Source organism: Barbus barbus, assembly GCF_936440315.1.
Source record: "Barbus barbus genome assembly, chromosome: 23".
In the NCBI taxonomy this organism is placed as follows: Eukaryota; Metazoa; Chordata; class Actinopteri; order Cypriniformes; family Cyprinidae; genus Barbus; species Barbus barbus.
Window position 1 is genome coordinate 6,280,552 of NC_136751.1, and position 12,879 is coordinate 6,293,430.

Here is a 12,879-nt window from a genome sequence, read left to right on the forward strand (position 1 = left end):
CTTCTTTTTCATAAGGGAAGTGGTAACTAAATACATTTTGTAATACAGAGATAGTATGTTAAAAGTGATTTTTAGTTCATATCCATGGTGTCTCAAAATAACACAGTTGAGTACACTTAGATGATCTTACGTTTATCTTAAGAAGTACTAAAGAATCATTTTTAGTACATCAAGTACAAAATTAGTGCACAAAAATAGAGCACTTGTTTTTCACCTGGACTTGGCTTCTGATAAAACATTTAATATTCTGCTTTAAATATAAACATCAGACTGAATCAAATTATACAGTGATCCATTAATCATACAGCAATGGCTGAGCCGATGTACAATTGAACTCTTTAGCTTTCAAACATTATTGTATGCAATCAGTGTTTTTTTTATTAGATACTTCATATGTACTTTTCATTTGACATGATGTGAGCAGATACTGTGCTAATGTAAGTACAATCAAAGGTGCCTGGCACTGGGCGTTCGTGAAATCTGACCATGGAAACTGTCCACTTGACATTTATCGGAGTGAGACAGATAAGCATTTCCTTTTCATCACACTCAGACACATTTCCTGAAAATCTAGCGTTTAGAAGAAAAAAAAAAAAAGTTTATAATTTAACCATAGTGTACCATTCACTTGAAACCATTCACTTGAAAAATGAAAATGAACTTATAAAAATCCATACACCACATTTTTAGCACATTTTAAGACCGTCCAAGTTATATTCTGTGTGTTTATCATAAAAATACTCAAAAACATCTTATGTAAGACTGTAATGTTTTGTAAAAGGCAATAGCAGGTTTAATAATTTAGCATGATTACAGGTCTTCGGATTCTAGTTCTCTCTACACATTAAAAATTTTTACATTTTCAACAACAACATTTTTGATCATAACTTCTGACTATTATAAGGGGATGATTGTATATGGAAAGATGCTTGTCTATGTTATTTAGGTGTGGTACACATATATCAGCGATGTAAATCAGCACAGACACAAACGTCCTGTCTGGATCACTTGTTGTGAAACATGAGGGGTCTGACCATTCCCGCCAGCACTTTCGGCAGCTGTGACGCAATGACCTCTGACATCATCTCTGGAAACTCCACCTTCATGGCGTCCGCCTGGATATAAGTGCTCAGACAGTAGAGATTGACCTTCTTTACAATCTACACAAAGATAAAGTCAACATCACACTTCAGGCTCCTCTATCATTCTTTTTTTGTATTCTGATATCTTACAAGTGATGACGTGAATAAAGCTGCTTCATTAGTGATGTGACCTATTTCATATGAAAGATTTTATACATGACATAAACTATTAATTTCAGATATTTTACACATTGACATCACACAGCTTATTACAATGTGTTCTAAAACAACAGATTAAAGGTGTTTTCAAGCCAATCAGCTAATCAGAATCCACCTGACATTAAAGAGCTTGTGCATTTAAAGCAGAAAACAACATACTGTATATATCAAGCTCTCATAATAAACAGATTATTGTCCTGCGTTGGTGTGGATGCTAATATAGTTATTTCTTGTTATGTTTATAGGCTCTAAAAACAAATGGTTTGGCTTTAAAAAACAAAAAAAAAGTTTGCATAAAATTTTTTGGGTTATGACAACTTCAAATAAAATTTTGTCAAACTACATTATGGTGGTAGCGCTTTATTTTACAGTCCTACTTATGTACTATGTTCTTATTTTAGTATTTACAATAACTAGGTACTTACCCTGAACCTACCCCATGTAGTTACCTTATATCACCAGTACTTTCTTAGATAGTACACTGTAACTACACTGTGAGTACATATAAGTACACGTACTATAAAATAAAGTGCAACCATCATTTTAGAGGAACTTGCTTGTCTATACACAATGTATTCAAGTTGATTCTTTAAAAAAAATGTAAGTTATTCCAAATAAATGTAAATCTAAGGTACGAATATCAAAATACAGTTTACAAGAAAAAATGTAATTGTCAGTAAAATGGTGACCACAAGATCAACATAACAAACTCTTAACTTGTCGAAAAACATCTTTCCCCCTACCTAAAACAAAATAACACTTAATTGCAATATTTATTCTACTTATCTAGTCATGCAAGGCATCCTTGAAACTGGAATTCCGTTATTTATAACACTTTTAATTAATATATATATATATATACAGGTATACATTTTTAAATATAGCTGCAAGAGGCGATTACCGGGGTTCAAGCGCTTTAGGTATTTAAGCACATAAGGGAAAAGACATTACATATTATTTAGCAAGCCTGTAACCACCTAAATCAATTCTTTAAAAAGCATTTTTGGCAAATCCAGGTTATTTACCTTAGAAATATGATGTTTTTGTAACGTTTATGACTGTTATAGCGCCAGCTGTGGTCCGATCGCCCTGAAACTTTGCATGCTTGTTTAGAATCTTCTGTTGCATGTGCTCAGCAGGTTGCGTGAAGTTTTGAGTTTTCGTTTAGGCTTTATAGGCTTTTGGGTATATTTGGACAGGCCCCTTTTCTAAAAGACCCCGTTATAGGGTTATATTCCCAAAGGGTAAATTTCAACATGTTTTTGATAATTATTGACGTAGAGTGAATTTTTTCCAGATTGAGCGAAAAACCTAGGACTAGTTCACAAAAGTAGATTTTTCACATCTTCTCAATCATTTAAAAAACTGATTGACTGAAAGCAGTGGTTCTAGAGGCAAAGTTCTCAAAGACGTCCCCAGCTATATCATAACTAGTTACCTAGCTGGGGACTACTTTCAGGCGCTGCGTAAGATCATTGCGTCTGCTGCAACCACGGTACGGCAGCAAAGTTCCTTGATTATTACGCCGGAATGAGAGTATAGTTCCTAGCCATATCGGTCTAGAAAGTCGCAACTTTTCATTTTCCGTCGGCCTTAGTATACGATGTAACTACAGAAGAGTCAAGTTTTAAATAGGAAAATTATCGAAACTCTTTGGTCATTTTTGAGCGAGATGCTAATGGTCTAATCCAATTCAATGATCTATGCTAAGCTAAGCTAAAAGTGCTACCGCCAGTCGCTACGCGCTTGAACCCCTAAAAATTTAAATGTTTAAAAATAAAATGTTATAAGTGCCTTTTTAACTTAACTATATTGTGATGATATGATGATCATCATTACCACGCTCATCAGTCAACATTACCATACTCATCGAAATAATGTTTGTAACTTAAAAAGTTTACTTAAAGCTGCAGTCCGTACGTTTTGCCTCTTTGTCACCATCTCTGTTTGAAAACCTGGAATTGCAGCTGCTTGTGGAATTCACTTCCTTGCATGGGATGTGCTCCAGCACGGATGAATCTAATGTTTTGAGGTGAATGTGTGGCAGTCAGTCACGCACCGGTGTGGATGTTTACTGTACTTCGCAATCACAGATTCTAGTCTACGTCTTGGAATATATGACCCAAATAAGAATTTTCACCGTATATTGCCATCTGAACAAGTAAGTAACAAGTCTGCCAAGTTTGTTCTGACCTACTAAGGAAAAAAGCATTCCAATAAATTGCGCTACCAATGGTGATTAAATCTAATGATCGGTTAGCTCATATCACATCAAACCGTGCAAATTATTATTACTGTTATACTTTATTCTCAAATTATTAATGTGAACAACATCAGCATTGCGTGACAATGAGTATAGTGTGTATTAACGTGTAGATTTAAATTTCTGTACAGTCTATTTATCTAATTATCATCTAATTGTCATGCCATTCCAATTTCATATTAAGAAATTATTTTAACCCAAAAAGCAAATTATATTCCCTTCCAACTGGTTTTCTTTAAAATATAAATCTTGTGTAATCCCAGGCTATCTGTAATCAGAAGCATATTTAAAACTAATATATAATTTCATTTCATTCTCATGTGTTTCATAAACACATAATCCTTTCTGGATTACAATCCGCCATCAAAATGATGCATGTAATTATTCTAACTAAACGATCTGCCACCTCCAGGATCCTGCGATAGCCTAGTAGCCGGAACAACTTGACGTAAACATGACGTAATGATGCAGTGCAATGCTCGAATTTCCCTTGAAAACCTACCTGTACCACTCAAATTAGAAAACATTATTATAAGATAACTGTTGTGAATCGGGCTAAAGTAAGGCGATAGTTTTGAACACTGGCTGGTTGTGTACTTGATCAAATATTGATATCGGATCATTTTTAACCAAAAAAGTTACAGACTGCAGCTTTAAATCAGGAAATTATCATTTTTAACTTGCAACCACGCATTCATTGAAGTTGTGGTAATAGGTCCCCAGCATTTCTTTTTAGAGTGTAGTTATTCTTGGTGTGAACAGGCCTTAAATTTAATTGTGTTGCAATGCTTTTATAAACTTGAAGTTCAGCAGCTACCTAAATGCTTTTTTTTTTTTTTTTTACTCATGCTGTACCTCGTGCATGGCGTCCATGAGTTTGGTCAGGAGGTAGAATCTCTGTGAGCTGGCCACCACGCCTTTCTCTTTCAGCTGGATGGCTTTCGTCAACTCACAGATGTAGTTCTGTCTCATTTCATCAAACTGTGTTTGACTCTTCAAGCCTTCCAGAGGAACTGTCACAAATACATCATGTTAAATCATTACAGATACACCACTGCCAAGAGTTTACCACAGCATTAGTGTTACAGATAAATTAAATGTCCCTCCTATAAATCACCGAAGAGATGACAACTCTGTAAACAGTAAAAAATATCTTCACTGACAGCGTCCTGCATTGGCGGTTTACCTAAACAGCTTTTAGCAGCTTTAATATTCTTTTAAACTTAGTTACACAGTTACTTATATTGTCAACTGAAAAATACTATCAGTAATGTTGTAGTCAGCTCAAATGGAAGACTGCTTTAGCATTACTGTTGTTATTTGAAAATTGTTAGCTTGGAATTTAAACTTAGTTGGACTTTTCAAGGTCTCACAGTTTGCCAAATACATATCTTTGTCGATCCGTGCAGACTGGCATGGAGCCATTGGTTTGTTATTGTCCAAATTGTTAATATTCCATTCTGGAACACTAGTCTGACCTGTAGAGAGTCAGTCAGAAAGAGTTTTGTAGGTCAGAGAGGATTTATTACCGGTGTTGAGGAGCATCAAAGCCTTCATGCATAGAAACTCTTCCTTGGTCACTTGCAAGTTGGCAAATTCCTGTGGAACAAACTGCATAGCCAAGCACAAGTCGTAGATCGGAGACCTCCTCATCTGATCTCTAAAATGTAAACAGTTCTGTGAGAATACTGAGTATATGCACACCTCGGTGTCTGTTCTTCATTGCATATACAGTATATACAACTGTTATTTAAGGGTTAGTTCACCCAAAAATTAAAATTCTGTCATTAATTACCCTCATGTTGTTCCAAACCCGTAAAACCTTCGTTCATCTTCAGAACATAAATTAAGACATTTTTTATTAAATCTAAGAGCTCGCTGACCCTCCGTAGACAGCAATGCAATTGCAATATTCCCAAGTACAGAAACATAGTAAGGACATCAGTAAAATAGTCCATGTGGCATCAGTGGTTCCGCCATTTTGGAGAGTACCCCAGAACGCAATCAATGTAATCAGCGCTGTTTACATTCAGTAGAAACCGTACTGATTACGTTGATTATGTTCTGGGGTACTCTCCAAAATGGTGGAAGATGGTAACTTGGGGAGACGTATTGTTGAATAAATTATGTTATTGTTATTATTGTATCCACCTTTTTATTGCCGTAAAAATGGGTGCAGCCAGCTTCCAGTGTCATCTGCGTCCAGCTATTTTTAGCTGTACAAAACAGCTGTTCATTTTTCTGCTTGATATTGAAAATGTGTGTGTCTTACAACATTATTTTAATGTATTATCTTAATTATGAACACACTGGTTTGTAGTGCAAACAGTTTTACCAATTACTGCATCTGTAATGGCTAATGAACCAGAAGTATCACCCATAGGCTTACTTCCGCGTTGAAGAAAAAGGTGGATAGCTTCGTAAAATTAACTATTTTCCAGATGTCCTTGCTACGTTTCTGGACCTGGAAACATTGCAGTCGCATTGCTGTCTACGGAGGGTCAGAGAGCTCTCAGATTTGATCAAAAATATTTTAATTTGTGTTCCGAAGATGAACGAAGGTCTGGTTTGGAATAACATGAGGGTGAGTAATTAATGACAGAATTTTAATTTTTTTGGGTGAACTAACCCTTTAATCGAATGTAGCTATTAGCGATTGTAATTGCCAGACACTTTCCAGAAATAGTGAAAGATATTTTTCGTTCTTTGCTTGGAAGTTTGAAATACCTGAGCTGTGGTATACTGTTAGCAAGCAAATATGTGCTGTGAACTATTTTCTTAAGAGTACAATAAACAAATAATTGAAAACAGTGAGAAAACATTAAAGCATTTAAGAAAGCATCTGATCATAGCGAAGTGGAAATGTTTGCACCAGCTCTGCAATTCAATGCTCTAGTCAAATCAAGTCAGGTCACATACAGTTACATATCACGTAAAGTTCAATTGTTTAAGTGTGAGCATAATTACCATAAAAACATGAAAAAAGTGTCAGTTTTGCTTTCAGTTGAAATTACAATTATGTAATCGCTATAGACCAATGGTAGCTCAAAGGTGTTTACCAGTCAGTGCAAACTTTCCATAAATTTTGCATGGCAAGCTGTTATGAAATACTAAGCAAAATTTGTTTTGGCCTGATTTTGTTTCCGAAATGATGTTGTTTACCAATTTTGCTCGAAGTATACTAGGGGCCTTCACTCTTCAAAAGATTTTAATTCAGTTGTTTTTACTGTTACTTACTGGTTCAAGACGAGATCAGGAGCAAAGTACAAGAAATCAGTGGTGACATTCTGAAAGGTTCTCCAACCCAGTGAGAACAACATTAAACCCATCCAAGAATACTGGATTAACGTCATCTGGTCATTGATGTGCAAATTGCGAAAACCTGTTAAACACAGAAGTACAACAAAAATCTTTAGTAAAGCCTTTGAACTCGCTCTTTAAAATGAAGATTCCAAAAGAAGGTTTTCGCAGCAATGCCATAGAAGAACCATTTTGGGTTCCCCAAATAACCAGTGAACAGTTCTTAAAAGAACAATTTTTCTTCTTTGTGTGAAGAACGTTTTATTAATCTGAAGAACATTTTTCCATTATAAAGGGCCTTTTGTCCAATGGAAAGATTCCACAGGTAAAGGTTCTTCACAGAACCAGAATTGCAGATTCCTTTAAAGAATAAAGATTTTTTTAGGCTGATTGTAAGGGTGCTACCTGGAAGAGACTTGGACCATCTGACAATCCAGAGCAGCTGCCTCTCGCAGAGTGTGTTGAGACTGTTGAGGAGAAGGTGGGGAAGCTCTGGTTGTGAGTTGTCGTAGCCAGAGTAAACCACCTGTGGCTCAATGTTCTCCAGAATGCTGATCATCTGCGGGGACAGCTGCAGCTCACGGATTGCTGGCATAGAGGGCAGGGAGGACAGAGGTTGACCATCAGCCCGCAGGGACAATGGACCCTGGAACATCAGCGATGGATTCAACCCCATGACCTTCAAACCTGCAAACCGTTTCATCTTACGGCCTGAAACACACAAATGTACTGTAATGAGAGACCATCTTGATCATCTTGTCACTTTTATTCAATATGCTACTGCACAGTAGAGTCTTTAGGGCTGAAGCCAGAGTGTTAGTTGATATTTAAGGTCACAATTTCTTTTAATGCTGAAAATATATTCGTGTGAGAAGTTTAGGGGTTAGAAATATATTTCTTTTTAAATTCAGAAATAGATTATCCATGTTTCCTAGTGTTGATCAAAGCATTATGCTTTTAGAGTCTGTTCCTATGACCTCAGAAGACTTATATGAGCAACAAAGAGTAATATGACCAATGATTATGAAAGTGTTTTGACAACCCCAGTCCCCATTCACTTTCATTGTACAGAAACAAGCAAGTCGGACATTGTGCTAAACGTCGTCTTTTGTGTTTCACTGAAGAAATTAATTTGGGTTTAGAACAACACAAGGGTGAATAAATTATTTTAAATGAACATTAATTCATTTTACACTACTTTCATATACTTTACAGTAAAGTCCCTTAATTAATGTTACTAGCAATCTTTAACTTTGTTCATTTTAGTTAAACAGTAACAGTAAAAATACTGTTTATTGGTCATTTATGTTAGCTCAGATCTTCACATTTTAATAATGTATTAGTAAATGTGGGAACTAACATTAACCAAGATTAATAAATGCTTTGGAAGTAATTTTGGTCACACTTTATTTTATGGTCTCCTTGTTACAGTGTAATTATACATTTAAGTAAACTACATGTAGTTACTATATGTTTAGGGTTAAGATTGGGGTTTGTCTTAGGGTTACTTGCATGTAAAACTTTATGGTCACACTTTATATTAGGTGGCCTTAACTACTATGTACGTACATCAAAAAATAAGTACAATGTACTTATTGTGGTCATATTGTATTGTAAAACACTTTTGCGGCTATTGAGGTGGGATACGGGTAAGGTTAGAGAGAGGTTTCGTGGTATGGGCAGGTTTAAGGGTGGGTTAAGGTGTAAGGGATAGGTCAAAATGTAATTACAGATGTAACTACATATAGGTATTTTTAAAAAATATAAGTACAATGTAAAAACATGTATGCACACAATAAGTGCATTGTATCAAATGATTAATTTAAATGTAAGTACATATCAGTTAAGGCCACCTAATATAAAGTGGGATCAAATTTCTATAATGTATTGTTATTATATTAGTAAGTGCATGTAACGTGTAACAATGACACCTTGAAATAAAATGTTAATAAACTATTTTTCATTGTTAGTTTATGCTACACTCTAAAAACGGCTGGGTTAAATAAAACCCACCGCTGGGTAAAATATGGACGAACCCCGGACTACAGTTCCCATCATCCACTGCACTGATTACACACTCACATCTGCTACCAATCAGACACGCGTTATAAGCCCTGGACTTCCTCATTCAGATCGCCGAGTATTGTTCCGTGTTTGTCACTCACCTAGTGATAGCTGCTTCACCGAGCCATTCCGTGTTTCCCGTGTTTAAGTTTAGTCTCGAAGATAGTTCTGTGTTTATCTCTCTCCTAGAGATAAACAATCCTAGAGATTGTTTTTTCCTTAAGTTTATTGCCTGTCTTGTATTTTTCCCTCACCTTGTTGTTTGGACTCTGTTTGCCCCTGCCTGTACTATTACTGTGCATTTGGATTATCTCTCTTTGTTTTGCTCCCTGGATTATGTTCACCGCCAATCGACCCCATCTGTTCACTAGACTATTCTTGTGTTTTGCCCTTGCCATACCTGTTTGCTGGTGTTTGGACCCTGCTTTTGTCCACATATCTGTTTAATAAAGCTTGCAAATGGATCCGCACGTCTCTCATCTCGTTCTCAACTGTTGGTTGAAAACAGCCCAGCATGTGTTCTGTCCAATATTTACCCAGCAATGGGTTGTATTTAACCCAGCAGAGTGTAATTACTAATGTTAACAAATGGAACCTTAATTCTGATATGAACCTTCATATGACTGGCCTTTGGAAAGTATTCAACTTCTTAAATATTAAACAATCTTAAAGTATGACTGTCCATTAAGGTCTATTAAGTCCAAGAAGCTTGATAAATTATATATTTAATACATAAATACAAAACATGAATCACATGAAAGATACCTCCAAGCATCATCCCTGCCTGGTAGCACTTTCTAAGGCGACATGCAGGGCAGTTTTTCCTCCTGATTTTATCAACAATACAGTCATTCCGTCCAGCACACAGGTAGTTATGGTGACCTAGACAAGAGACAAAAAAACAAAACAAAAATCTGGTTGGATGATTTTGAGAGTACAGTGAGGGGGAAAAGGAGAGAGAGAAAGGTACAGATTGAACTGGTTTGAAGCAAGGCTGACAGGTCATAGTGACATGGCCATGGTCAGACATTGTGGCTCTTACATATCTGTCCTCAGTGATAAGGAGAATAACAAGGCAGAAAAAGAACATGGTGAACATTGGTCCAAATGATAATAACTGTCTTCTGGGACACGGTATACACCATGACTCACATACACTGAAAAAAAATTATATAAAAAGTTTCTGTGTGCAACAACACTTTACAAAACACAAAGAAAATGGAGCAAAACCCCTATTCAACCACAATTTATGTTTTACAGATTATAGTCCAAATAGTTTGTTTGCTTTCTGGCCATTTACTATATGCTAGCATCTTCCTTAAATTTGGAAAACTAATATTTAGCACATGTGCACATTTATATATATATTTAAAAAAAGCCTTGGTCTGGTAGGAAAATGCCAGTTTTTGCCCAATCAAATGCTCTCTAAAATGAGACTGTCCCACCCCCAAGATCATCTTCTAGCCAGGAGCAAATCGTGTTCATGGCTGTGAGGTAACTGAAGCCTGTTGGCTAGCCCTTAAAATGTCCCGCTCAGACTTCCTGTTTGGTAAGTTTCCTGTTTACGAAATACATCAACAGTTTGCCAAGTTCATGGGGTCTTCAAGATAGATTATTACATTTTACAGAATTATTACAATAGTTTTAGCACAATGTTGCTCACCCTCAACAGCTCTCTTGAAAAACACCTTGCAGCTTCCACAGGTAAGAACTCCATAGTGACAACCCGAAGCCTCGTCTCCACATATAACACACAGTCTTTGAGATGGAACCCTGAATGTAAGCAAGACACAATATTCTATTGATGGTATAACCAAAGCACATCTTAGATACCTATGGCTCAAAAACTTATTTAGACCAAATGGTTGGTAATCTGCAGATGTTACTTTGATATTTTACATCTAAGTATTTGTCAGACACTTTTATCCAAAGCGATATACATTGCATTCAAGGTACATTTTATCAGTTCTTGCTTCTCCTGGGAATTGAACCAGTCACCATGACATTGCTAGCACCACAATCTACAGTTAGCAATGACACACACACATTTCTAAGTGTTCTACAAGTGACCAAATAGGGTCACTGTACAATATGTTTTGACCTCTGACTTTCTGATCAAGTGATTTTTAATGGTTAGTTTATTCAGTGCTAAACTACATGTGCTCAATCCAGCTTCTGGAAAGAATTTGGTTCTGGCTCACCACTTTTTTTTCTTTTTTTTTTTATAAAATGTACTTAAAAGAACTACTTACAACCTCTAAAAGTTATTTTTTACAGTGTATAACTCATTATTTTTAATCTGTTACCATTAAGTTTATGAGAGGAATTCACAATGAACTGGCCAAAACCATGGTGTCAAATGTGTTCCAGCAGAACAAAGAAAACATGGCCATTGGGCAAGAACACATTTGGTTCGCATTAGGTTCCATTTTGAAGACAGTGGTGTACAATAGAGAAGTTGTTCCATTATGCACATTAAAATGATAAAATTTAATATATTTCAATAGTGACATACAAATTTGTAAAGGTGACATTTCCAAAATAATGATTATTGATTGATTGTAATTCACGCATTGTAATTCTTCCACTTTAAATTCCGCCAATTCAGCTTTATTTCGCTTAAATTTCATTCTTATGAGGCACAACATACATGACATTCTTACCCTGGGAATGCCGTGTAGACTGTCTGTGAGCGCGAGACGAGCCCATCTGATGAAGAGTATCCAGCGCGCTCTTCATTAGGGGTTGGATACCAGAACGGAAAGTCCGCGGGTGAAACCCATTTGGAAATGTCCGTTTTGGACATCAAGGTAGCTGCGCTCGCTCCATCGAAGTTCAACATACCTCTACCGAGAGAAGGCGATACTCTTCTCGGAGGTGGCAAAACCAATGTAGATTGATTCATGTCTAACTGAAAGTTAGAGGAACTGTCCACAACTACCTGTTGGGCAGCTTGAGATGAGAGCAAAGCTGAAGACTCCTCAATAAAGTCACTCTGCTGTTTCTTTTCGGCTGGGCCGTAGCAGCTTTCCAAGGCGCTGATGTTTAAGCCGAGGTCGAAATCAGTGTTGGGTGGTTCCATAATGAGAGACTGCTCATTCTCATCTTTGATAAACGCACTCTCCGAGGCACCTGTCTCCTTGGGCAGAAGCGCTTTTGCGCTCCACTGTCCGCTTTCGACTTTCAGAAATTCATCCATGTGGTCAGAGTACGTTTTGGTACCGAGAGGCAAGTCAAGGAGAGAGAGCTGATCCAGAGCGTCGCTGCTTGATCCAGGCGCGCTGCTGCGTAAAGACCCCGTTTCTCCAAAATTACGCACTGATCTGCCGTGCCCAAAACTTTCGACCGTGAATTTTTCCATTAAACTACTTATTCCAGTCCTCATCTCCGTGGAATCAGCGAGAGATGCGTTCACAGTGTCCATTCTGCTGTTAGTTTTCGTTTCCATTTTCACAAATCTGGCCGACAAGATGCGTCTTCAATGTTTGGTTGGATGTTGTGATCTGTGGCGCATAACCTTCTCTGTGTATTCCTCCTTGTGGTAAAAGGGCTGTACAAAAGTGTCCCTACGACGTATTCCTAAATCTAAAAAAAAACCAAGTTGCTTTATTAATTATAATATTTATTTCACAACATTTCATAACAATATAGGCTATATATATTTAATATATTTAATGTTACCTTAGAAATTAAACTTTCCTATCTTCACAACGTGCCATTGAACTGTGCTGCCTATTATATATATATATGTATATATATATATATATATATATATATACTATATACATATACTATGTTCTTTGGCACGAAGAAGCGCCGTTCCGGGAGGGGGCGATATGTTACATGTTGATCTGTTTTAGTTTAGTTTTCTATGTCTCTGTCATCCTACCTAGTTTGTTTCCATGGTTATTAGTCAATTAGCTCCACACCTGTTTCTGTTTCTCCTTGATT

At 36.6% G+C, this 12,879-nt stretch overlaps 1 protein-coding gene across 1 annotated transcript; it reads right to left on the bottom strand.

Moving 5' to 3' along the window:
- Nucleotides 1-222: 222 nt before the first annotated feature.
- On the bottom strand, nt 223-12,658 carry LOC306842960 (progesterone receptor-like). The gene is made up of 8 exons (XM_079374193.1): nt 11,592-12,658; nt 10,592-10,701; nt 9,694-9,810; nt 7,270-7,575; nt 6,802-6,946; nt 5,094-5,224; nt 4,420-4,577; nt 223-1,160 (listed from the first exon to the last, which is right to left on the bottom strand). The coding sequence occupies exons 1-8, from the start codon at nt 12,374-12,376 to the stop codon at nt 1,005-1,007; spliced, it is 1,908 nt and encodes a 635-aa protein (XP_079230319.1). The 5' UTR covers nt 12,377-12,658; the 3' UTR covers nt 223-1,004.
- Nucleotides 12,659-12,879: the final 221 nt, after the last annotated feature.

Excerpts from the sequence above, each read along its gene's own strand:
- LOC306842960 (XM_079374193.1), bottom strand. The coding sequence starts at position 12,376 with ATGGAAACGAAAACTAACAGCAGAATGGACACTGTGAACGCATCTCTC. Across the intron at positions 5,225-6,801 it reads CCTGATCTCGTCTTGAACCA|AGATCAGATGAGGAGGTCTC; the intron begins GTAAGTAACAGT and ends TTTACATTTTAG. Across the intron at positions 1,161-4,419 it reads TCATGGACGCCATGCACGAG|ATTGTAAAGAAGGTCAATCT; the intron begins GTACAGCATGAG and ends ATCTTTGTGTAG.